The following is a 27,589-nucleotide window of genomic DNA, read 5'->3' on the forward strand; positions in this document are numbered from 1 at the left end:
TTAAAGAACTGTTCCAGCTTTTGGGCATGAGTTAAGTATACTAGTTGGGCATGAACTACTCACACCCTTTCATTCAATATACATGCACATGGGTTGTTAAAGGAAATTATGTTTTTGAATTCACTGGACAAACATCTGTGTAAATGTTGCTTCTGCTCTTCACAATTAATCTCTCACATGGGTTACCTGGAAGTGTATTGCCTCCACTCTAATAAAGCATCATAACTAAAAGACCCAACTTGCTTAGTAGAGAATTAAATTATTTTTTTTTACATGGCTACCAGTAGTCCCACACAACACTGGCCAAGATACTTTGCCGCCAGAGGCAAAGATGGCAGTCCCCTCTCTCTGCCCCTTGCAAAACATGGAAGAAAACTGCCATGAATTTTATTCCAGAACTGGTCACAAAAGAGTGCCCTCCACCATATCCAAGTGGAGCAGCTTGATTTAGGGGATTTAGGACATGCTTCCTGACACATAAATACCCACCTTGTTATAAAGGGCCCAAGGGGCTCAGAAGATCTGGCTGGGGAGCTGGTGTCATCCCAGCATCTGGCACCTTAAGTCAGCCATCTCATCCTGCCTAATAACAGGATTGCCCTTGGTGCCAATAGCAGCAGTACCAGGCTGATCTCAGTACCTGAATTAAGCAGCTATGAAATACTTTCCAAATTGTTCAACAAGTGAGAGTAGAGTTTGTTTGGGTATTTTTTTTTTACAAAGGCAACAACATTTGTAAGTGTTATTTAGAGGTTTTTTAAATAAAAGAATATGGCATAATGTGTGGCAAAGTAATAGAGAAATGCATATAAAATCTTTCTGGTACTCTGAGTAGGTAAACATGTATATTTATATATATTCAGTTAATTAATTTTATTTATATCCTGCCTTTCCCCCAATGTGAGGCAGCTTATAATATTCTATATCAATACATATTTGTTCAGGGATGACAAAAATCTTGTGGGATACTCTTTTTTCTTTCCACCTTCCTAAATTTGACAGTATTTTTTACAACATGTTACAAAGTGCAATGAACTTCTTCAGTGTTACAGTGATCAAAGCACAGCAGCAAAACACACAAACACCTTGTGAGATGGTAGCCTCTCTGCTCTTAGATGGAAAAATACCACTCAGCATGATCCAGGCTCACACTAACAGCAATTTTGAAATGTCAGACTGCCAAAAGAAGCCCTAGTGGTGTAGTTGTTAAATGCTGGCACTGCAGCCTTTCACAGCCACAAGGTAGTGAGTTCGATCCTGCAAGGTTCCAGGGTTGATTCAACCTTGCATTCATCTGTAGGTCATTAAAGTGAGTACCCAGTTTGCTGGGAGCAATTAGCTTAGACATTGTAAACTGCTTAGGGAGTGCTTAAGTGCACTGATAAGCGGTATAGAAATATACTTGCTGTTGCTATTGCTATTTTGACTTGGGTCTGACTGTCAAGTCGTTTGCTATGTATGAAGTTGGATTATATTTTTGGATCCAGGATTAAGGCAAATATGCCCATTCTGAAGAATGACAAAAAACACTAAAGGTTGTACCCAAATGAAATAGTCAAAAGACTACTGTTGATAAGAAACTTGTCGACAAAAAGTGTCCAGTTCATGAAGCCAAACAGATAGTTATATGCCCAGGATTCATATTTCCATCATTCAACAAATTGTTCCAACAAAATAAGCAGAAGTGGGCAGGCCGGTTGCAACTGATGGTAAGTGTAATTCAGCAGTACCTGAAAAGACAAGGCTCCCTAGCACTTTCCTAAAGCAACCCATTATATGTTACAAGGAACTACAGTGTGCCCGCTCCATACGCAGGCACCCCATATGCGGCAATCTAATGAATGGCATGCGTGCTGTACCGCCGTGAGCACAAGCCCCATTATATTGAATGGGGCTCGAGCATAGGCAGAATTTGCCTTACATGATGGGGTCTGGAACGGATCCCCATGTAAGGCAAGGTTCCACTGTACTCTCAGGACTCGTCAAAAAAGGAATCTCTGGATTTAAAGGCCTGAAACTGAAAGGACATTCATATTTCTTAGGCCCCTCCCCCAAAACACAAACACTCACTGTCATCTCATTGTTGGTTCTCACCTGTGCATGTTTCCATTTGTGGTGAAGGACTGATCACATACTGAACATTTGTAAGGCCTTTCACCAGAATGCACTAGCATGTGGCGATCGAGGGAGCTTGCAGAGCTCAGCGACTTTCCACAGATGCTGCAGGAATGGTCGGTTCCTCCAGTGTCAGTGTTATGCTAAAGAAAGGAATAAATATTTTCATTGGAGATGTTCCTGTCCCACATCAAGAGCATGTTAGTCTATCACCACCCACCATCATAATCATCATTTAAGGTTCAGTGCAATCAGCATGGAGTATTTGTGTTAATTACACACACCCCTTTATGTCTCACGTTTATAGCTTGTCCTACAAGCAAGGACTATTTCAAAATATAACTGAACACTGCAATCATATTACCACTCAAACAGTGGCAAAGAACTGAAAAAGCAACGAAAACAAATTCTAAATATTTGAAAGGCCATCACGCAGACATCTGAGAAGGCTATGTCCCCTTTCCTTGAAGTGTTATGTGGATGGACTGACCCACTGTTGAGTGTGAATGGCCACAGTTTGATGTTGCATGAAGCAGGCACAGGCAGCCTGGTGCTACACAAGTGTTTAGGTCTACAGCTCCCACACGTCCAAGCTAAACTGGCCTGTGGACAGGGATTATGGAAGCTATAGTACACAAAGTGCCCAAGGGGTATCCAATTGCCTACTCCATAATGGGTCACTCAGAAAAGCTTAAATAAGAAAGAGACACATCCTTACTCTGAATGTGCCCATCAGCCCTTAGAAACGTTCCTTATAGATCATTTAATGCAGCATTCCCAAGCCTTTTTGATGTATTGGATCACAACTCCCATCACTTTTCACCAGCACAGACATTCACACTCAAGAGTGGATCCATCCACACAAAAGCTCTACTAGCCCTCCGGTTGCAAATTATGGGAAGTGTAATTCAGCAGTACCTGAAAAGACACAGGTTCCCTAGCACTTTCCTAAAGCGACCTATTATATGTTGCAAGGGAGTTACTCTCTGAACTCAAGTCAAAAAAGGAAAAAAAGGTACTGGAGCTGCCATTGGTCTCAAAGCCAGGTTGTGCTTGTTCAGAGGCAAACTTTGGGGGGGGGGGGGAACTTTGGGGGTGCGGGGCTCATCTGATTAAATTACAAAAGTTGCAGATGTTCCCCCCAGTCTGTCTTAATCACACAAATTATAACAGATGCACACACAGCTTCCATGTGACTTCAAGAGTTTTCACTAAGAGTGTGTGGCTCAGCCAGTAGCCACTGTGTTTTCTTCCGGATTTGACTTTGATGTCATCCTAGGCATGAGCTGGTTAAGAATGATTGCTTTATGGCTTAAACCACAAAACAACAGATTCCCATCTAGTCTTTCTCTTTGGAAATGCAGACAAGAAGTCCATTCTGTTCTTTAACTAGTATGAATACAGTACTTCTCTAATACCTCAATTGAAATTTTACTTGCTTTCCATGCGCAAATCATTATATATTTATCCTTCACTCTGCTAAGTGAACATTCATATATTCTCTTCATGGGGATTTGAGGGAGAATGTGTTCAAAATTTTTGACATTAAAGTTTCTATTATGTTCAACTTAAACTTTACTGTTCTTCCTTCATGAAACAATCCTCAACTTCTGCTTGTTTCGCACACATTTCTGCACTTCCTAACTGCTCAACATGTGCCTGACCACTCATTCCTTCCTCTTCATGCCTCTTCAAAAAGCTACTTAATTTCAAAACAACCTAAAACACAACAGTGATGGAGTGGTCCAGTGGGGAGCATAGGAACAGTTAGGTGACCTGGGGGTTGTTCTCACTAGGTGAAACCCCGCGTTCTGAATCGAATCCAAGGAGTGGCGTTCCTATTAGGATCCGATTTAAACCTAGAACGGTTCTAGAGCAACCCGCAATCGTCCCCACAACAAATCAAATTGTAGAGCGGAATAAAATTTTGAATCGAGTTTTCCTCATTTAATGCGTGTTAAAAAAACACTAGGGTCCGACCTACGTTTTTCCATTGATTCGATTTAGGAACCGGAGCATTTAAATAGGAACGACAGCCTTTGAAATTGCGTTAGATGAATGGGAGGAGCGGAGTGCGATGGGGCTGTCCTTGGGGGAGTTGCCCTTTCTGTCCCCATCCGTCTGGCTGTCGCCATTTTTGCTTCCCTCACCCCTTTGTCCGCTGTGGTCTTTCAATAAGAGATAAGGATTATTTTTATTTTTTATTTTAATGGTTTACAGGCGCTTAATCTCTTCAGCGCTTTTAACACCTGAAGTCCCGGCTGCTCAAGGCTTCCCCCGGTGGATTGCAACCTCCCCTCTGTGTGGGGAGAGCCCATTTCTAACGGAGGAGAGGCAGGGAAGGGATGGCTCCTCGCGAGGAGACATCTGATATCGCCCAGGTAGGGAAGGGCTCTAATCAATGGGGGGGGGGGGGGATAGAGCCTTTCTCTCTCCCTTTCTCAAATGGAATCTGCCTTCTCCTCCAACCCTGGAAAGAGAATCTTTGGGAAGAGTGCTCCCTCCCTGCTTTTCCAGCAGCCTCCTTCATTGATCTCTGGGCTCTCTGAAGGGATTCTCCCATAGTTCCTCTGGAAAGAGCTTCACTTTGCCAGAAGCCTCTCCCATTGATCTCTGTGCTCTCTGAAGGGATTCTCCCTGGCTGTCTTGGGAGACAGGATGCTGCCCTCCAAAACCTATCCCATAGTTCCTCTGGAAAGAGCTTTGCTTTGCCAGAAGCCTCTCCCATTGATCTCTGTGCTCTCTGAAGGGATTCTCCCTGGCTGTCTTGGGAGACAGGATGCTGCCCTCCAAAACCTATCCCATAGTTCCTCTGGAAAGAGCTTCGCTTTGCCAGAAGCCTCCCCCATTGATCTCTGTGCTCTCTGAAGGGATTCTCCCTGGCTGTCTTTTAGGAGACATGAAGAGGGGATGCTGTCATGCAAAACCTATCCCATAGTTCCTCTAGAAAGAGCTTGGGTTTCCTAAATTCGCTTTGCCAGAAGCCTCCCCCATTGATCTCTGTGCTCTCTGAAGGGATTATCCCTGGCTGTCTTTTGGGAGACATGAAGAGGGGATGCTGTCATGCAAAACCTATTCCATAGTTCCTCTGGAAAGAGCTTGGGTTTCCTAAATTCGCTAAATTCACAAACAGTCAATGAAATGGAAACGATGCCAAAAGATAAATCGCTTCCAAATATTCCGGATTAACGTTACGTCATTCTGACGTACTATTGATTGACAGCTCCAAATAAGGTATGGAGGAGAAGAATCGCTTTATTTAAACACCAATTTCATGCCAAGTAGGAACGCTTGCAGGTAAAAACTTCGATTTAAATAACCAGATGGGAACGATGAACAAAGCAATTCGGATAGCGGGATAAAAACAGTGTTATTTTGAATCGATTTTATTAAAAACGTATTTTAAATCGTTTCAAATCTTAAGTGAGAACAACCCCCTGATAACATTTGTGTTCATCTCTGTTAATTCGCAAGGGAAAAGAAGGTGACACGAGAGGAGGCACCTTGATGCTCCAGATGTTTTGTAGCAAATCTCATAATTCTTGGCCACTGGCCATACTGTGGAAAGTTTATGACAACTTGGCGAGACCAAAACATCTGGAGGGTACCCTGGGGTCAGGATCCTACTGGCTAACACACCCTGCAGTTGCACTTTCAACAAGCGTGCATAACAAGGTATCCAGTCTTGGAACTATCCAGCATCTAACTACATGGCCTGTGATTGGCCCCGTAATGTGCATAAAGAAGCTTGCAGTTGGATGACAGTATTAATAGGATCATGGTCCAAGTTAGCTATCTCTAGCTGCTCGAAGTCTAACCAAAGTCTTCCCATTGCACACGTATCAAAGCATCAACAGTAAATGTGCTTGAAAAATGACCCTCGTGTTTCATCCTTACTGCACCTTTGAGGAGCCTCTTTTCCCCTCACAAAACAACATTTTTAAAATAATGAAGCTACCACTTAGCTGTGATCTGCTGTCAGGAGCTTTTGAAATCTAACAGCAAATTCTCCCAGGAATGACGCTATTCGATGACTATGTTTGTGCCCAAGGAATGGTGGTGGAGGAGAGCTGGAGATCCCCACAGAAAATGATCATGCATCCATGAAGTTTTCACACATCCCCAACTATTCTGTAAGTTGTTCTCAACCCAACCCTCCACGAAACTGAAGAACCTTTTTAAAGCTTCTGGGTTTTGTTTTGTTCTTACAATATTATAAAACAAAATGTCTGTAGATATACTACTGATCCCAAAAGTCAGGAAAAAATGTAGCTGTGAGCTTTTAATATACGAGCTTACCTGGCGAATGTGCATAGTCAGGTGATGTTGGGTAGTGCAAACCTTTTCACACAGGGGGCAGGTATAGGAAGACTTGTCATCTTTTGTTTCCTGTTTTTTTTTAAAAAAAAGTTAAATATGATAATCTGAACAACTATGTGGAGCCCACTTTTTAAAAAGCAAATTCTTTTAAAATGTTTATTTGTTAATTATTTATTGAAATATTTATATCCCACCCCTATATCAGAGGATCTCGGTGTGGCATAAAAGGTTCGAGATCTTGTCCTGTCACATTCATATAAAGACCATACATACAGTAATTTAAAAAGGAAATTATTCTAAACCAAGGAAGAAATATCTGAAGTTTGATGTCACAGACAGTGCTGGCATACATATTTGGAAAGGAACATTACCAGAATGCTGTCAAAGCAGACCTGCTGGATCAGACCAAAGGACTACCTAGTCCTATGTCCCCATTGGCTAAGTAGATAGCTCTGAAAAGCCCGCATGTATGAATGCAACACTGTAATTACTCCCAAACTATGGAACAGCCTGCTGGACGAGATCCATCAAATTGCCAGCTTAGACAGTTTTTAAAAAGCTGTCAAGACAGATCTCTTCAGGCAGGCCTTTCCTGAATAAAAGTGCCCGGCCACAGAATGACTGCCCCCCACATCATGTATTAGCCCACCGCTCTGTCCTCATTGTGTTTTTTACTGTGTTTTTAATAGATATTTTAACTGTAACATGTTTAATCTTATTTTAAGGGGGGGAATTTGGGACATAATTTTGTAAACGTGGATATTTTAATATGTTGTGAGCCGCTTTGATTGTCTTCTCACAGGAAAGCAGGATAAAAATAAAAGTTTTTATTTTATTTTATTTTAACACCACCACCCTGCTTGTGTTCTCTAGGAACTGGTATTTAGAGCGACTGTGCCTCTGATCAAGGAGGAAGCTAGCCTTATCCCTCCATGAATTTGCCTAATCCCCTTTTAAAGCTATGCTGGTGACATTACAACATCTTGTCTAACAAATGCAACAGTTTAACTAAGCACAGCATGAAAAAAGCACTTCCTTTGGTCCTTCCTGAATCTCCCAGTAGTCAGCTCCACTATCGGATATTGAGTTCTAGTATTATATTCTTTTTTTTTTATTTGGCGGCGGGGGGGGGGGGATCCTCCCCATCCACTTTCATCACACCATGGGATTTCGCTGGTGGGAACCTGAGCAAGTAACATGGTACATATTTGCAAAACAGGATCGGTATTGATTTCATACAGCACAGAATTAAGACAATATATTGGGAGGAGGGTTATACAGAGAAAAGAAAAGTTGTACAGTGGTCCCTTGATAGCTGCTGGGGTTTGGTTCCAGGACACATAACCCATGTGGAGACCAAAGGCTGTGGATGCTCAAGTCCCATTAAATACAATAAAATGGTGTTCTTTATATAAAACAGCAAAGTCAAGGTTTGCTTTTGGGATTATATATATATATATATATATATATATATATATATTCATTCATGCCTTGGATGGCTGAATCAATGGATGCAGAATTTGTGGATATGGAGGGCTGACTGTACATGCAAAATATTAAAGACAGACAGTGCCAAATTAAGACATGTTGAACCTCTAAACTATGTCAAGTTTAGGAGGGTCCATGGCATCACCTGCAGTCCCTCAAACCAATCTAACAGGTTTTTAACCTCTTTCTTTCTTTTCTTTTTTTTTTTCTTTCTTTCTTCTCCTTTTTTGGTATTCATAGTCTGAGGCTCTAGGCAAGGGTGGGTAACTGTGAAAAGCTAAGAGGACACATTAACTCCCCTGGAGGGCCACCAGCCTCCTTTAAAAAACAAACAGGATTTGCCCCCAAATGTGTTCTAGGGGCCATTTTCACCATGTCATTTGGTCTTCCTAAGCATTTTAATAGCAATGGCATTTGCATTTCTATACCGCTTTAATGGTGAACTCAGCACTCTCTAAGCAGTTTACAATCTGTAAGCCAATCAAAGAGTTTTTTTAGAATAGGAAGTGATTAGAAGTCACTTCCCATTTCAAAAGAGTCCTCTCCTGGGTCTAATTAGGCCAGTGGAGCCCCAAAATGTGATAGAAAGGTGCCATGCGTCCCCTAAATGGCATTTTGGGGTAAAAACAATTGGAACATTTTGCAATTATACGGAGGACCCAGGGAATCACAAAAACAGCCCTGTGGACTGCACTTTCCCCACCCCTGTTATACTATAGTTTACTTAGCATGAATCTGACACTGAGCACAGGACAAGATATAAATATGCTGGAAATCATGGAAAGAAGAAAAAACAAATTACAAGAGAAGTTGTTCCTTAGCTTAAAAAGTGGTCCAGTTTGCAACTTCCCCTATTAAAATTTGGGATGGGATGTTTGCACTAACAGGAGATATCTTCCTCACCCCACCTCCTCTTGAAAGTGAGAAGTTACCCCTCGGGATAGTAATGAGAACCAAGCTGCCGCCACCATCCCAATTAAGTCTAGAATTGCATCAGTGTCTGCCTGACAATATCTGCATCCACACTGCAGAAATAATCTGGTTTGACACCACTTTAATTGACATGGCTCAATTCTATGGCATTCTGGGGATTCTGGGAATTCCATAGCATTGAGCATTGAGACATGGCAGTTAAAATCATGTCAGACCGGAATATTTTGGGAGCGCGGATGCAGCCAAAGAAGTGGCAGGGCTCCTACCTCTAGGATCAGCCATGACAGCCCTTTACTTCAGAGACTATATTCCAAGATGTGAGTCCCCACTGGCTTGAGACCCAAACTGCTTCCTGAAACATCTCCCATTTCCCGTTAGAAACAGATACAGGAATATTGCTGAAAACCTGAAGGAAAGCCTACAGTAAACCAACTCATGCTATTTTGTGGTGAAAAGGGAGGAGAGGAGGAAAAAAGTCAGGAAGCAAATGGCTGTTGCTAGAGTGCTTTGGTATTCAAACGAACAGGCTTGCTGGAAATATAATTAATACTTTCTTTACAGCTGCTGCAATCAGAAATGAAAATAATATATTCTCACGTAAGAGAAGAAAACCATCTACTTTGTGGGGGGTTGTTGTTGTTTTAATTGTCCTTGAGACACTGTGTCAGACACCAGCCTTTTAGACCAAGGACAGAATAGTATTCTTTGCTGGAACCAAGTTAAATCAGCTTCTCTTTCTTTAAATAGCCAAGATGAAATCAAAATCTGGAAACATTTATCCTGCTGTTTACAGAATTCCTCAGACACCATGGTCAATAGTAGGTGGATTTTGGATACTGTAGTCCAAACAAATTATTTTTCCAAGCTCTGACATGCCATGCTATGGAGAGACAGCTCTTGTCAACATCTTACCAACATAGTTTAAATGATCAATCTTTTTTCCATATTGCCACACCAATCCAATCCCATATTCTAGTAGAGCCAGATTTATATCCTGTACATCTTTCTTAAATACTGTAAAACTGACCTGTTTGGGCAGGATGTGTAGCAGTCCAGGGCTAGGAAAAGGTGCTGTTTCTGAACGACAACTCCCACATTCCTTCTCTCCAAATACAGCCAGGGGTCATGCTGACTGGGGGATTCTTGGACCTTTAGTTCAAAATGTAACTTTTCCCAACTCTATCTCTGTAGACTAAACTGATCCAAATTTAAAAACAGCTAGCACTTGCAATTTCCACTGAATTTAGTCCCAAATGGACTCCAATTCTGTATATACAGTATTTAAAGATGACAGAAAAAGTTTTAGAAAAAATTACAAGTTGAGTCTTTCTTATCTGAAATGCTTAAGACCAGAAGTGTTTTGGATTTTGGATTTTATTTTTTTACTCAGGTTACTCAGTGGGCTTCCATGGCTGAGTCAGGATTCAAACACTCATCTCCAGAGTTGTAGTCCAACAATCAAACCACTACACCACGCTGCCCCATAATTACAAGATGTTGAATAGCTGTTATTGAGGAAATGGCAGTGGGGATTTATCTTTTAAATAACACACACACACACACACACACACACACACACACCTGTATGCATTTCTATGGAAAGATTTGATGTAACCTCTGCACATCTTACGAACAGATTTCTCCAAGGACCTCTCATATCTGGCTGGTTTAGAGAATAACCTTCAGGTCCAATTTTACTGCAGCTCTGCTCAATGTTGTCTCTGAGCGGGACAAAGACATTGAGAGGAAAAATCCTTGCAGCTGTGCCATTCATTTAGATGTGTAATCCTCAGGGCTTCTCTTTGTAATCAGACTACATTTTCCTTGGTGCAGGAAGGCTATCACTCTATGCAATGCCATTAATTGTTTGAAACCCTTGCTTTCTGACACTCGCCCTTTTGAAATCAGCACATTAACAAAGGATAATAACTCTTTGCCTTGAAAGCAAGGAACAAAATGGAAAAGGCAGCTCAGACAGAATTGATTAGGACAAGCCTCTGGGTTTAACATTAGCTCAGCTCAACCCAATGCAAAATCCCAGCCAACCGTCCAGCCCCGCTTCCTCACACTCACTCAGGATCTGGGGGGGTACTGCATATCTGTAACGGCAAGGAACCAAAACCAAGTGTAGCTAAGAGGGAGGATTTGTGTAAAAGACCAATAGTTTGGCATAACTGCTATAAAAATAATTCACTGGATAATTTTTTGGGCACAGCAGTGGGCTGCCAGGCTGGAGCTGTGCTGCCTGTGAAGTGTATTTCCCCAAGTAAGAGACAAAATTAGCAGCTAATTTGATAACAGCTCTGGCGTTTATTAAAGTGACCTGGCATTGCCCTACTGGTGGCAAAAGCTCTTTGGGAATTCTGTGTCAGGTTATACTTCCCTTCTCTTTTCATGAAAGCTACTGTACAGAGCCTGGAAAAGTTACTCCTCCATATTGCAACCCCTGCACCAATCCCAAAAACCCCTTTGAGGATTCTGGGACCTGAAATCCAAAAAATAACATTTGTAAGCTCTGCGTGGAGAGTCCATTTTTCAATCACGACTCATTATACTGCCATGGTAAGGTGGACTGTAGCAGAGCTAGGCACAGCAGTAAAATCAGACAAAAGCATTTTTAACCCTCCTTTCATGGTGTGCGGCAATTTGCTGGGTAATATTTAAACCTCTGTATTCATTTTGAAAAAGCCACTCTCTTACTGTTCATGAGTGACAGTAGCAGCCTTGCAGGTATGCATCACAAACAAAGAGTGTGGAGCAGTAGTTTGAGTGTTGGAGTAGGATTCAGGGAGACCAGAGATCGAATGAATACCTGTTCAGCCATGGAAAGTCACTGGGTGACCTTGCCCCAGTCACACTCTCTCAGCCTCAGAGGAAGGCAAAGACAACCCCCCTCTGAACAAATTCTGCCAAGAAAACCCGGACCTTAGGGTCACCATAAGTCAAAAATGACTTGAAGGTGTACAAGAACAATCATCATAAAATAATAAAAACTACCACTAGGTCACACCTGCCTGCACCTGTTGAGGTCTCTCAAGGTGGAGTAAACAGCAGACCCAATTTATGACCAACTTCTGTGCTGACTGCCAGGGAAAGCAACTCTTGGCTGCCTTCCCTAAATTATTTATTTATTTTTATAGTGCAAGCATCCCTCTTAATCCCGTCACATTTACTCTCTTGATCCAATGCCCAGTGAAACGACTGGTGGAATTAAAAGGTCAGAGGCTCTAAGCAAAAACCACACACAACTGAGCCAGCCAGTCAGCCCATCCTTCTGTCTCCCTCATGCTTTTCCAACAGAGCATGGCATGGTAGGATTTTCCTAAAACTACATTCGTTCTACCTAAGGCAATTTCACAGAGAGGCCTGTGGCTATCTGTTCACCCCAACACTACATTCTGCAAAGTGTACTGCAATGTGTGCTTTGATGTGATCCTCCAGTATCTAAGGCGCGTTATAGACGGGCCTTTAATAGTCCCACGTCACGTGCTAAGGGTTGGCCGAGGACCTAGCGTCCATACCGGCCTCAGCCCTAGCACGTGACAGGGGTGTAAAGATGGCGGCGCCCTATACACATGGGCGCCGCCATCTTTACGTGCTGGACGTGTTGTGTCTGCACGTGTCACCCCGGAAATGATGCCGCAAATGCGCCCCTTGCACTTTCCGCGCTCCTTCTCGGCAGCGTCCGGGAGCCGCGCCGTTTAAAGGCTGCAGCTCCCGGACGGTACAAGCGGCGGCGGCAGCAGACCACTGCAATCTGGCGGTCTGTAACGCGCCTAAAATTTCTCATTATCCATTGTTAAGTATGACAAGCCTTAGGTCAGTGGAGGGAAATCCATGCCGTTTGCCAAGGCACACTCAGTTCCCAAAGAACACTGGTCCTGATGCAGACTTTAAAAAAGACTCTTAAGAAGTGCAGCATTCATCAAAAACACACACACTGCCTCCCAACAACAACAGAGATTGTTGTTTTTTTCTAGTTACCATAAAAGAGATAAGCTGCAGAATGGAAATAGATCTGACAGCCTCATAATGGTGGAAGCAGAAAAGAACAGCTGACTATATTATATTTGAACCTCTCAGTTCTTCACTTACTTTGTGATTTTGATATGCCATCACAGCATGTTTTCCAATAGACTGGAAGAAATGCTTCCTTGAGTGTAAAGCTCAGTGAATATTGCACAGACAGAAAGGGTGTTAAGAGCACAGCCAACTGCCTATGCTACTGTACCAATGGAAATGAACCACCATTTGAGAACTATAAAGAAGAAAGCCTTCTTTGGTGGATGATACAGGAAAGAGATGGGGTGCCTTTGGCCCTCCAGATATTTTGACCTATAAACCCCACACAGATTATGGAAGACGTTTCCTGTAACATCTGGAGTGCCAATGGTTCCCTAAGGTCTAGTATAGGAAGACACAGAAACACAAGACCGAAACAGACACACTGGCATAGCACAACTCTTTCTATCACCTTTTCAGCCAGGGCCAGCGCTAACATCAACCAGATTGAGCTGATTGTCTCTGGTATCATGAAAGGGTGGCGAATTTAAAATTATTTAATTTGTCGTCCTTCTGCTTTTATTGCTAGAGAAAGCCATAGTCAATTTGATGAGTTTTCTGCTTCATGTCTGAATTAACATGGCTGAATTCAGACACTGTGCAACTGCGGGAGGGTGCCATTTGCTGTCTTGGCTAGGCCAGCCCTGTTTGCAAATTACAGGAACACTGGTGGATGTATTCATCTGCTTCCAAGGATGCACAATACCATCTCTTTGTATGAGCGTGTGTCCAAAGCTAGTCAGGACTGCTCCAGTGAAAGTGAAGGAGCCTGTCTCAGCTGACTTTTGATCATACATACAGTGCGCCCATGAAACTGCACCGGAAAAAAGGCTTGTGCACCCCGGAAGAAGTAATGGGGTGCGCAGCTGTGGCACCACACGGCAGGCATGAGCCCCATTACTTCTAATGGGGCTCGAGCTTACGCGCTTTTTCTTTTACACGGGGGGGGGGGATCCCCCATGTAAAAGAAGGGCCCAATGTAGTTACTTAATCCATACATATGGGTTTGTGACAGAATTCAAAGCCAAGAAGGGAGGGAAAGGGTTGACTACGTCAAAATACTTTCCCATGAAAATGGCGCTCCCCCATAAAACAAAGTGTTCCATTTTTTTACCTGGTTTCTCCTGCCAATCCGGTTGGGAGCAAGAGGCTTTGACAGGGATTTGACGCTCGGAGTTGCTGTGGTGCCATTTTCGGCAATCTTCCCCAAGGTCATGATGGCTGCCATCATTATGTCAAGAAGAGGAAAATCCACCCCTCCACTTTGGGAACCCTGTTGCTGTTGTAGAACTGCTCAAGCTCCTGAATTTATTCTCTACAATTACAAACAAAAACAAAAAAAAAATTGCAATAAACTACTAAAATGGAGAATCTGATGTGTTCCTGCAAGTAATAAGTCTAGATAACTCATCACACAACCATTAAGAACCAGATGTTACACCAGGTGAGAGGCAAGTAGGGCAGGCATACGCTAGTTACACTAAGTACTCACATTTGGGACCAACCCAGTATATTTTTGCTGTCTGAAGCAAAGGACAAGACAGTGTTTCCTTCCCATTCTATGCACAGGAACCAACTTCATAATCATGGGATCTTACTGCAACATTACTTTCTTTAACACCGTTTCAACAACTGAACCTTATTCAACATTAATGAAAGGAAAGTGTCCTTTGTCATATCTCAGGTGCAAAATAGGCTCTTTCAGACCACATACATGTTTTTTCTTGTGTTTTACGGACTGTGTGGCCATGTTCTGGAAGAGTTTATTCCTGACGTTTCGCCAGCATCTGTGGCTGGAATTTTGTGCTGGCGAAATGTCAGGAATAAACTCTTCTAGAACATGCCACACAGCCCAAAAACCCACAAAAAACTACGGATGCCAGCCATGAAAGCCTTCAATTTCACACATTCATACTGCTTAATATGTTTTTAGCTTATTTAAACTATCTTAGGGCCTAAACAGGCCAAAATAAAACTGCTTTGGGTCACTTTGGAGATATGCTGTTTAAATGATGCATGCATTCCAAAAGGTCAGAAGCCACACCAAAGCCAAGATCCATTCCTAAGGACTGGAGCACAGCTTTGACGCAGCTTCTGGCCTCTTAAGAGGCATGTGTCATTTAAACAGCATAACTCCAAAGTGACCTGAAGCAGCTTTATTTTGGCCTGTCTGTTCAGGCCCCTTACTCTGGACAAGTTACATACTCTCAACCCGTGTTACAGATTTGCCTTAGGGTTGCCATAAGTCAGAAACAACTTCAAGGCACACAGCAAGAAACAACAACTGTTAGGCTGCTGAACCTATTTGAATGCTATTGTAAGCCAATGTGGTGTAGTGGTTTGTGTGCTGGACTACAACTCTGGAGACCAAAGCTCGATTCCCAGCTCAGCCATGAAACCCACTGTGACCTTGGGCAAGTCATACTCTCTCAGCCACAGGAGAAGGCAATGGCAAACCTCCCCTGAACAAACCTTGCCAAGAAAAACCCAGAAATTACTTGAAGATACACAACAACAAAAGCGATCCTGAGATCTCTTGATGTAGGGCGGAGTATAAATATTTTAATAAACAAATAAAATCCATGTTTTCTTTTTCACCTGATGTCCACATACAGCTCCATTTTCCACCAGAGTAGAAAGGCAATTCAGGAAAGGCCTGCTTCTACTGTATCTCAATATTTTCTGCCTGAGGTAGTAGCCTCACTCTGCATAACAGCTAGGCAACCTTGCTCTTATCCATTTTTAGATCATACAATACATAGTAGTGTGGCTGACACTGAAAAATGCTTCCAGAATACATAACCCACAAGATCAATTTGGATCTGTCAGATTACAAGATGTGCACACCGTCCTGGAGGCTAGTGATATATAGATTCATACCACACAGTCACACCAATTTACATTAAGAGCCAGTTCCACTTCCTCTCTAGCCACCACATGGTGCACTGATTATATGATATTTTTCTTCAGCAGTGAGCTGTCACACTAACATCTGGAATGGGCTTCAGTACTTCCAGACAGGAACATACGTCTAAGTTACCTGCTTTATAAGAACTGGTATAGTTAAAGACACATTAATATTAAATATTTACAACCTCACCACCGAATTGATGACTCTGAAGTGAGATATTAGAAACTGTTTGGAATCCTTGCCTTAATATTTGAAGAGAAGACTAAGAAATTAGGGGGTTCATTCATCACCATTTATATTTTAAAAATTCCCATTTTTATTCATTATTTCACAAGACCATAATGTATTCCATAATTACATACAATATAAGCAATGGCGCCAGTATTTAAGGATAACTTTACTTTTTTAAGCCAGGTTTTCTAACTGAGCTAATCACCTTCATTTTCCTTCGTTGACACAGTCCAGTGAGGCTTCCCTTCCTTCCTGCTTTCTTGTTTTAGTATTAGAAGTCTAGCAGCATCTAAATCCAGAGCCTTCTCCTCAACAGCACCTATTAAAACAAAGGTGGAGATAAAGCAAGTGGAAAAGTTTAGGAGAATTTTGAACTGTGCTTCAGTCGCATTGAGATGAAGACATGGCACATAATTTGCAACTAAATTTTTTTTAAAAAAATGGAAGACTTCATACAGAAATCATGTGTTTTTCAGAGAGTATCAGACATCTCAACAAATTAAGAGGAATCCAAGATGCTTCTAAATATTAACAGGTAGAAAAATATTAACCACTCATTAGCCAAAATCACTAGTCCTTTTTATCAAACCACACGCTGAAAATTTAACTGACTCATCAATATCTCAGAAGATATTGCATGGGAACCTTGATTTCAGGAATACTTCCATGTACATCGAAACAGGGATGGGGTGGTTGGTGGAGGAGGAGGAAGAAAGGTGTCTCTGAAGCCATTTCTTCCTGCGTGGTGTAGTGGTTTGAGTGTTAGACTATGACTCCGGAGGATCAGTGTTCAGTTTCCCACTGGGCCATGAAACCCACGCTCTCAGCCTCAGGGAAAGGCAAAGGAAAACCCCTTCTGAACAAATCTTGCCAAGAAAACTTTGCCAAGGTGATAGGTTCGTATTATGGATGCCGTAAGTCAGAAATGATATGAAGGCACAAAACAGCAAGTATTGTGTGATTGACAATGAAATTTGTTGTGTTGTTGTTTCCTGCATATATTTTTAAGCTCATGTTAAACATCTGGCTTGTTTTTGTAAGTGTGGTTTTGATGTGTGGCATTTGGGCATCTCCTGGAGTTCTTAGGTCAAATGTACAGAAACAGTATACTGAGCTGCCTGAAAGGTCCCCCCTGCCTTCACACCTTCAATAGTATCTTCTGCCACTTAAAATGTGGACAGAAGGCTAACAATGCTATAGAAACTCAAGTTTTTTATGACCATATTCTCATGAAATGCTTCCCTGGGGAAATTGACCTCTGCCCTCAAGGAGTGAGTTCCCAGAACATTCATGTACTTCTGATGAAAGCTGCACAGAAAAGAGCCAGCCCCACTGTCAAGAAATGGACCAGTTTAGATGAAGTGCAGAGAGAGGGGAAGAGAGTGAAAAGTATTATCAGAGGTTAACGTTCAGAGGAATACTCTGGCATTTCCAGTTTGGTCGTGGCACTCTAAAGGAAAGGCAAGCAAGAGCTGTAGGATTTGAAATCTATTGCAGACTTAAACAAGTTATCAGAACCTACAGGCAGCAAAGGAGAGGTTGGTTTTTGACAAAGGCTTGCCCTGAAGCAATGCCACAACAGTCAGCCAGAAGGCAAAAATGCAACCCAAAGATGAGACAGAGAGAGTTTAAACAAAAATGCAAAAAGAAAGAAAGGAACACATTGAGCTAAAGGCTTGCTGTTTTCCATTCCTTTTCAATAGAAACCCATTTGCTAAATCTATTCCCTCCTTTGGGGTTAAAAAAATGTATGGTGAAAACTAGTCTTTCCTCTGTTCACTAACATGAAATGCTAGACAACATTTGTACTTCAGAAATATTTCCAGTTGTTTTTAATGCTCTCACACATACAAAGAGAGAGTTCAGGATGCTGATTTCAAGTACCTCCTGCAAGAAAGGGAGAGCCACTTGCCAGAGTTCCTTGAACAGAAGTTTATGCACATGCACTTCCACACACATTTGCTCTGACAGCCTATACATAAGCTGGAGCAGCTAGGGAAAGCAAAGCAAACCCAGATAGCAAAAAATAAACATGACAGCACCTTTAACACTAACTTTTTAAAAATTATTTTTGCATTAGCTTTCATAGATATAAACTCACATCTTCAGGTAGCCCCATATCCACAAAAGCTCATGCAAAAATAAAAACCAGTCTTAAGGGTGCTGCCATGCTTTTTGTTCCTCCCCCTTCCTTCCTTCTTTTCATGCTGCAAGAGACTTAAGGACTACTTCTTTGAAAATACCAGACTGCAAAGAGATAGAGCAAGAACCACCTGAAGGTCACAGAAGAAAAACCTCTATTGTTCTTTTTTTAACTCTTCCTCTCTTCCACCCACCCACCCCTTTAGCAAGCAACTGTGTTAAAAGCCTCATGTCTATACTAATTAGGCTAGGAAAAGGTGGCAATATTTTCAATAACAAAAGCAAAAAGCTCTCCTTTCTAAAGGAGAAATTACTTTGGTTAAGGCATGATGCCCATGAGCTCCCATCTCCTGTTTTCTACACATACACACACACCTACACACACACCTTCAAGTAGCTTGTCAACATATGTTGGAAGGGGGTTTGGAATGACTTATGGTGACCCACAAATTCCACAGCATTTTCTTAAGACAAGTAATACACAGAGGTTTGCCACTGCCTTTCTCTAACATATGAACCTGGCAAAACCGAATGACCTCGAATGACCTCAGGGGTTAGTTATTTTTATTTCTATTCCACCTTTCTCCCAACCTGAGTTTTAAAATTACATCACAAACACATAACATGAGGTATAAAGGATGCTGAGGTAAAGGCCACCTATATGTTTCCCCCCCTATGATGCTCTGTAACCAAAGGTTTAAAAAGTTACAGGAAAAGGAGTGTCAACAGCTCTAAGATCCCCAGCCAGTATGAGACTGCAGAACCAGCTCACAAGTTGCAATCTTTACTTGAGTTCTTGCTATACATTTACATGGAAATCCACTTTAACAAAGTAGTGCTTACCCCTTAGTAAGCATACACAGGACTAGGCTGAAATAAGATCACCAACTTGTTATACTCTTATTCTAAATAGAACTGGTTGGAAACCACTTGCACCTGTTTCCCTATAAACAGCCTGGATCCTACTTACAGCCTCAACTACAGTAGACCCAAGTCAACCCCTACATAAATCCCACTGGTTCAAAGGGCCTGCTCTAATTGGGATCATCAGCAAGATTCAGGTTAATAAGTGTTAAAATCAGTTTTTAAATCCTAGTACTAGAAAATGATTTACCATCTTTTAGCATGTAGGATTGGGCCTGGACTCCACCACCTTGCAGTGGTGATATCAATACACCCTTGTACAAGTAGCCATATGCCAGTGGTGATCAGCTCTGGAGAAGGCACAAAGTAAGGGGAGATGAACAGCACCCATAGGATTTTACAAAACATCTTTAATGGCTTTCAGGGCATTAGATCCACAGACAGCCAAATAAGCCCATGCTAGCTTCCACCTGTGATTTTCACAGATTACTTTCCAGAAGGAGACAGCAGTAAGTTAATGGTTAGTGACCTGGGCAAACAGAAATCAGGCTGTTAAAAAAGAACACACTTTTGACTATGCATAATATGTGATTCCATGAAGACACAGAATCGAGGGCTCTACACATAATCCACCATCTTAATCATCTATGGGTGTGGTAGTGGTGGTGGTGGTGGTGATTTTTGTTAGTTTCTTTCAAAACAGCTATCCGCAAAGAATGGCTTGAAGTGGAGGTGTGGGGAGAACACCTGGCATATAATCTCAGAAGTCACAGAAGGTGGTGAGCAAAAACTGACATGTACATGCACACACACACACACACACACACACACACACAGGGTTCAAGAGAACTGGTTCCAAGAAAATGTCAGCTTCCTTCTTCGTGTCATTCAAGGGCATATGTGCAACTTCTTCCCACATTTCAAAAAGTTTAACAACTTGTGGAGAGGTGCCAGGAAAGCCAACTACTGAATGCTCTTAACAGCCACTGAAAAGATCATGCAACACTGAGCTTCCCATTCCAGATGAAAAAATTATAAGGGAAGAAAAAACACTGTCCACGAGTGTCCAGTCTTAGTAATAACTAAGGCATCACAAAAATCATGGGTCAAACAGCATTGCCAGCCAATGAAAAGGGTTTTGAAATATTGTACACAAATTTTTTTACTGGCTCTTATATCTCAGTCTTTAATTCAGAAAATTGGCAAGGTTGTTGGGACACCATTTTCTAGAACACTGATACAGTGCTAGAATATACTCTTGCCTTTGGTGAAATGGGCAAAATTGGAAACACAGTATTTTTTCAGTCTACAGTCCCCAGATCCCCCAGTCCCCAAATCTCAACTGACCTTTATAACTGTGGATTTAGCTTCTGTGATGATGTTGCAAGCAGGACAATAGGGGGAATCACCTTTGTGTCAGCACAGACAGAGGATCAGCACAGCACTGCCTAGAACAGAGAAAAACAAAAATAAGTTAAGGGTCTTTACCAGCTAAAGTTTTTTTTTAAAGGATATTAAATGTCGTGGATTTAAGGGTGAATTTTGGAAAACTGCAATCTCTCAAGCTTTGTCTACCTCAAAGTTTTTTTTAAAAACAAAATACAAAATGTATAATATAAAATTACTAACCCTGGGGCATAAGGAAAAATAAGCACACACCCTGGAGAAAATGCAACTCATTCTTTATTCAAACCAAGGATCACTTAAAGAAATAGAGTTGGCCCTCTTTATCCACAGATTCTGCACCCATGGATCCCACCATCTACAGCTTGAAAATACCCCCCAAATAAAAACACATTGATTTTTAGCATTTTTTTAAAAATAAGGGACACCATTTTCCTACACCATAAGGGGATTTGAGCATCCACGGATTTTGGTATCCATGGGGGGTCCTGGAACCAAACCCTAGCAGATACCAAGGGTCCACTGTACCATGAAATGGACACTAAAGATCTAATTTGATATACTGAATGATATGCAGTTATCAAAAATTAAATCTTGTTTCCTTTTTTTAAGCAGATATTTCTAAATAGTTAGGCTTTGCATAAGCCTATTTCTGATTTTTTTAAAGTTTTTAAAAAAAAGATGTATGAAGGTTAGAAATCTCTTTCAAATATCAAAGATGGAAGAGGACTAGAATATCTGCATGATGTAGTAGGCTGCCTGCCACCTGAGGCTACATGTTATTTAGTCTGGTTCAGTGGGTTTTGTATTAGATAAAAGTAAGATAGTGCTGTTATAAAGATCTACACTGTAGAAACTATGGCTGCACACAGAAGCAAGCCCAATTGAGTTCAATGGCAGCACACTTCCAAATATGCATACACAGACTTAGAATTGCCAATGTCTAGCAGTAAGAGAGGAGAATTCCATGTTTTGGGCACTATTTATAATGTGAAGCCAAAGGATTGAGAAATGCCAGTGCCTAGTACTTGGTATGATTTCTATTTTGTATCAGCAGAATGCAAGCCTCTAATTCCCCACAATGTTTTGCACCGATTTTATAACTTCACAACTGACTCAGTTCATGAGAGGCTAAAGAAATCAACCACTGGACTGTATCTCTGGAATTTTGGAAGTCACTGAGGCTCTGGAAGCCTCAGAGCTGGAGGAGGAAAAAGACCTTCCAGACATTTCAGCAGAGGAGGTGGAAGAGATAGGCAAAAGGTTAGTTTCGCTTTTGTGAGGCTTCATGGAGCATCATTTCTGCTGTAGCTGCCTGTAGAGTTGGAAGAAACCACAAGGGCCATCCAATCCAACTCCCTGTCATGCAGGAACTCACAATCAAAAGCACCCTTCCTCCCCGGACAGTTGGCCATCCAGCCTGTTTTAAAATCTCCAAAAAAGGAGACTCCACCACGCCAGACTCCACTATCAAACAGCGCTTACTGTCAGAAACTTCCTCCTAATGTTGGGGTGAAATCTCTTTTCCTGTAGCTTGCATCCACTGTTCTGGGTCCTATTTTCTGAAGCAGCAGAAAACAAGCTTGCACCATCCTCAATATGACACCCCTTCAAATACTTAAACAGGACTATCATATCATCTCTGAACTATCTATTCTCTAGGCCAAATATTCCCAGCTCCCTAAGACTCTCCTCATAAGACACAGTTTCCAGACCCTTCACCATTTTAGTCAACCTCCTCTGGACATGCTCTAGCCTGTTAACATCCTTCTTGAATTGTGCTGCCCAGAACTGGACACAGTATTCCAGATGAGGCCTGACCAAAGCATAATAGAGTATTACTATTACTTCCCTTGTTCTAGACACTATACTTCTATTGATGCAGTCTACAATTGCATTGGCCTTTTTAGCTGCTACATCACACTGTTGACGCATGTTCAACTTGTGGTCTACTAGATCTCTTTCACATAGAATCACAGAATCATCTTATATGTATGAATTTCATTTTTTTCTACCTTCCATTACTGTTAAACACCATTTGGTCAAGTCATGTTTAATCATTCTATCGTACCTCAGTGCCCAAACTAATGCACAGTAAATCATTGAAAATGAAAACTAATTTAAAGCCCAACAATAAAGTTGCACTGAATATAATAAAAGCAGGGAATATCAATACCAACTGAAATAGTTTTTTATTTTATTTTCTGACTTTTGTAAAGTGTTGTCTGAAATGGTGATGTGCGCCTTCAGAACTGTACTGTTGTTCTACATCTTGTGTAGCCAAAGATGGAGCTAGCAGCTCCACAAACTCTAGACTGGGTTGGGGAAAGGGAAGGGGGTGAATAGTAGCTTGCTTTCTAGTTTGTCTGGACATGTTCATTAAAGCCTACTGAAACAGGCCAAACCCTTGTTTTCTGGCATTCTCTTCGCAGACAAGATAAGCTGGAAAGCTGATTGAACAATAGGAGCTGTGAGGCAACATCCTGAGGCAAAGCAGACTCCCTTGTTTCATGCACATGGAAATGTGGGGGGAGCAAGGCTTTACATAGATAAAGTCTTGGGTTGAATTCTTGACACCTTGAGTTTAACAAAAGATGCAGCCCTTACCAGCTACCTACAAGATGGTTTGACTACCACTCCCATCTTCTCCAACCACCAGGCTAAGAGATGTGACAGGAGGGTTGGAGTAAGCAGTATTGCATTAGACAACAAATGTTCCTGACACTTACTCAAGGAAGCACTTGACAAGATAGTCAGGAATTGGTGTTGGAGGAAAGAAACCAGTTTGCACTCTCCTCTCTCTCTCTCTCTCTCTCTGGGGTCAATCGCTACCACTTTATTGGAAGTGGTATACAAGTTTCTTCAGTTTTTTGAAAAGTCTGTAATTTGGAACACAGGTAGGAGTAGAGTTTATTGGTGTTGAGAGACAAGACAATAAAACCCCCAAACCTCTTTAGACATCTTGGCCAATATGGGCCAGGTTCAGGACCACTCACACCCATCCCAATAGTTTATTGTATGAACACCTTTAGTGCCTCTGTTATTCCAGTAAGAATAATTATCTGGAGTTCATTCTTAAACATGGGTAAGGAATGTCTGGCCTATAAAATGTTTTGACTAAAAATCCTACAAGTTTCTAACATTGTGTATGATGCCTATGACTTCTAGGAATAAGTCCAAACATGATCAAAGTTGCCCCAACCTTGTACTAAAAGGCTACTCTTACATCCCAAAAAGCCAAACAGCAGCCAGTAGGGCAGCTACTTTGTGTGGAGTATAGTGATGGCAGTATGAAATAGTTATCTACAATTATTGTTTACTAGCGGATATTGTAGGTGCTTAACATCCAGTACAGCGGTTTTCAAACCTTGCTTCTCCAGATGTTTTGGACTCCCAACTTCCAGAAATCATGGCCAGCAGCAAGGGATTGTGAAACATAATCTCAACTATTGACCTAAGAGAAAGCTGATATACACTGCAGTACTGGACAGAGAGGAAACAGCATGAGCTGTCTTCCTCTCTGCTGAATGACAAAGCAACTGTATGTTGGACTTTCATGGGACCAACAGTGCTGTTACAATGTCATATGGTAATATTTGGCAAAAAACTTTTATATAGGGATGCAGCAGACTCTCCAAGGTGTTGCTATAGATCAGCGCAAGGAAATATGTCTGGTATTGTAAACTTTGGACAGGCAGGTATTTGGAACGGCTTAAAATGCACTGCTGAATATGAAGCATGTCTTGCTTGCAATAAATAGCTCTTTTTCATGCAGTTCCTTAACCCAGTGCTTCTCAGACGTTTTACTCCTGTCACCGGTCTTTGCATCTAACATGCTGACACTGCCCCACCCATCCCCCACTCAACACAGTATATTTAAAAAAATTTTTTTTGCTTAGTGTGTTTATTTTTGCTAGCATATTCATGAGTATACATATACAGGAACCACATGAAAAATTGCCGTTTACTGCAAGCAAGATATGCTCCATATTCAGCAGTGCATTTTAAACCACTGCAAATATATTCATGCAGCAGCGTCTGGTCCCAAGAACTTGGGCAGTGATCGTACAAGTGGAAGTAGAGTGTCGCAGCGCAGGATGGGCACCACCAAAGGCTGTGATCCAGTAAGCTTCTTCTTCTACAAGCAGAGGTGATTGCTCGCTCCATGTACATTCCTTGCCTTTCTCTTCCCCTCCAGGACAGAAAAGATTTGTGAAACAAGGAGGCATCAGGTCTTCCAAATCTCACACTCCCTCAAGAGTCTCACCCCACAATTTGGGAACCACAGCCTTAAACTGTAATCTGCAGGCAGTCTGTGGGATTACATGAAAGAAAGTGTACTACTTGAAATAAGGTAATATTTCTAAATGTGTGACTTTTTAATCCTTCAAAAGTAGGCCCCTTCAGTAATCTGGTCAGTTTCAAAACAAACATTTCCTAAAGAACAAATTAGTTTACTCAAAGGATGAGTCCTTGCTATTTGTAATCCTGTATAATGCATATCAAACACTGTTTTTATAATAAGTCATTGCTTTTTATTGTTGTTCATATTTATTGAGCAGTACTGTATACTACTAAGAATTTTTTTTTAAATGAGAAATTAACTGATAGGGGCCTGGACATTCAAATCCATGTTCTGCACAAGACATCTCCATCTTGGTACCCTCCAGATATACAGGTATACTTCAGTATCCAAAAGGATCTTGTAGCACCTTTGAGACTGAGAGAAACAGAGATGCATCTGAGGAAGCAGACCACATATATTAAAGCTTGTGCTACAATTTCTTTCTCTCAATCTCAAAGGTGCTACAAAATCCCTTTGTATGCTGATATTCTGGACTAAAACAGCTATGTCTTTGAGGTGTATCTCAGTTAACAAAGTAGATGGGTTCCTGAGCATTACTTTGTTAACAGAAACTTTGACACCAGCGGAAAAAGTAACAGGGATAGATTCTTGCACCACGAAAAGAGAGAATCAGTGAGGGTGAATGTTTTAGAGACTAAGTGCCCAAACTGCAATCCCAAACCCACTTATTTATCGCAAAGTGCCACGTCCCTGTGGCTTTCTAGTAACAAGCTCTGGCGAACTCTGAGCTGGGGTGACAGCATGTGTACCCACAGAGAGGGCTCTGAGTGCCACCTCTGACAATCATGCCATAGGTTTGCCACCACTGGAATAGATCATCATGTTTCAACAAACCTTTCATTCAAAACTAACAACAAGCATATGTGAAATGAACCAACAGTCAGATAAGCCTTGCATAAGAGAAGAGAAATCTTTTGAATCTTCTAGGTTCCACCTGAAAGTTTTTTTCCAAACGCATCCAATGATTTTTCTTTTTTTCTTTCACCAGCCTTCACTTTTATTATGATTTCTAAAAAAATGCTGAGGGAAGCTGGTGAGGCAGTTTTCCCTTTTTCTTCTTCTTTGTTTTGCTATTCACACATGCTCAGGAAGGTATTCTAGAGGCAGCTGCTGTTTACCCTACCTGTTGCAGGCAGGCACAGAACTACAGTAGAGTCCCATTCTTTTCCCAGATAAATCTTTATTGCATCATTTACTGCAGACGACACAGTTGCTTCCACCTGATACTCAAAGTCTGTGTTTCTACAGTCCTCCTTCACTATCCTTCCAATACTGATGTTGCTTGAAAATCTCCAGCTAGACAGAGAACAAGAGAGAAAGTGGGAAGCTGGGCAGATGTAAAAATACTCTGACAAAAGGATCTTCTTTGTCAGAGATTTTGTTAACTAAGGTATGTCTATATTAGACTACAACTACCACCTTCCTTTACTAGAATAGCTAGTGTTTAAAGAGGAACAGGCCTGGCTTACAGTTGTGGATGGAACAGTTCTAGTCCTCAACAAGATTACTGCAAGGGGAGCCCTTCTCATTAGACAAAGTTCCTATTCATCTGGATTCATCTGCAGTTGTATGAGATCTGTGGTGCAGCAAAACAAAAACAAATGCATACACACACAAAAAAACCTGGAGAGAAATCTGCAGCTGTTTCAGCCACTCAGCATCTGTGACTCAAATGGTGAAGGCAAAGGGAGGTAGAGATTGAAGCCAAAAAACAGGGTTACGGGGAAACAGAAGAGTGATGCCAAGGGCCCAAGATCCTTTGCTTGGCTACAAAAGGCTACAATGTTTCATAAATAGTTTCTGTCAAATGATCATCCCAGAGTAATAGGATATTTACAAGAATTGTGTGTGTGGACTAAATTGGTAAGTATACGGAACAAAGTCAGTTGCGTAACCTGACTTCTAGACGAACTCAAACACACCACAAAATTTCTAATTCTTATGGATGGAAGAAAGGTGTGAGAGTGCAGAGTTAATCCCCTTGTGCTCCGACATGCCAGCCCTTATCAAAATGATTCATTTGTTTTGTTTTGTTTTGTTTTTAAAAGAACATACACATACAGGCATCCTCATGTAAAATAAAAATGAGAACACCTGTGTGCATATGTTAATAATGCCAGAAATTGTTACAGGAAAATTTCAGAAATTAGAACAAGGAAACCTAAGCTGCAGAAGAATTCAACACCCACTAAAATCTTATAAACAAATCAGATCAGTATCTTCATAACTGCATCGACTATAAAATACATATAGGGCTATTTGACATTTTAAAAATTCAGACAGAAGCTTTCAAGTCCCAATGATCTTTCAGCAGAATATCAGAGAAAGAAAGAAAGAAAGAAAGAAAGAAAATCTTCCCTGTTTATGAAACAACTTCTAGCTTGAAAACCTCCTTCTTGAAGATGCATCTCTAAAATGCAGGATGCACGCTTTCAGTTCTAGCTGACACAATTAAATGAGTATTAATTCCAGTGGGAAAGTTGCCAGTCTACATGACAAGGGAATACAGCAGCAGTAGGAAGCAAAAAAGAGTGAGTGGTAACACAATGCTAGTTGATACAGCTGGCCATTAAAACACACACACACACACACACACACACACACACACACACACACACAGCCAAACCCATGGACAGATAATCTGGGGCTGCAGTAGGCAACATAATTATGAGGCCTGATGCAATTACTGTTTTCAAATGCCAGTTTGCACACAAGAGTTTTCTGTGCCCCATCAGTTGGTCATGCAAACGCCT

General features: G+C 41.5%; 1 protein-coding gene across 6 annotated transcripts in view; it reads right to left on the minus strand.

The window, feature by feature from the left end:
* The window catches only part of RREB1 (ras responsive element binding protein 1), a 169,409-nt gene that overhangs the window by 68,651 nt on the left and 73,169 nt on the right, over positions 1–27,589 (minus strand). For all 6 annotated transcript variants that reach the window (XM_089516686.1, XM_089516685.1, XM_089516683.1 and 3 more), the window contains 5 exons: positions 20,414–20,514; positions 16,266–16,379; positions 14,033–14,233; positions 6,415–6,504; positions 2,095–2,258 (listed from right to left, as the gene is read on the minus strand). In XM_089516686.1, the coding sequence (XP_089372812.1) occupies positions 2,095–2,258; positions 6,415–6,504; positions 14,033–14,149 (371 nt within the window). In that variant the 5' untranslated portion in view covers positions 14,150–14,233; positions 16,266–16,379; positions 20,414–20,514. The remainder of the gene's footprint in view (positions 1–2,094; positions 2,259–6,414; positions 6,505–14,032; positions 14,234–16,265; positions 16,380–20,413; positions 20,515–27,589) is intronic.

Source organism: Sceloporus occidentalis, unplaced genomic scaffold, assembly GCF_023333645.1.
Source record: "Sceloporus occidentalis isolate IW3139 unplaced genomic scaffold, rSceOcc1.0.p SCAF_3, whole genome shotgun sequence".
NCBI classification, from domain to species: Eukaryota; Metazoa; Chordata; class Lepidosauria; order Squamata; family Phrynosomatidae; genus Sceloporus; species Sceloporus occidentalis.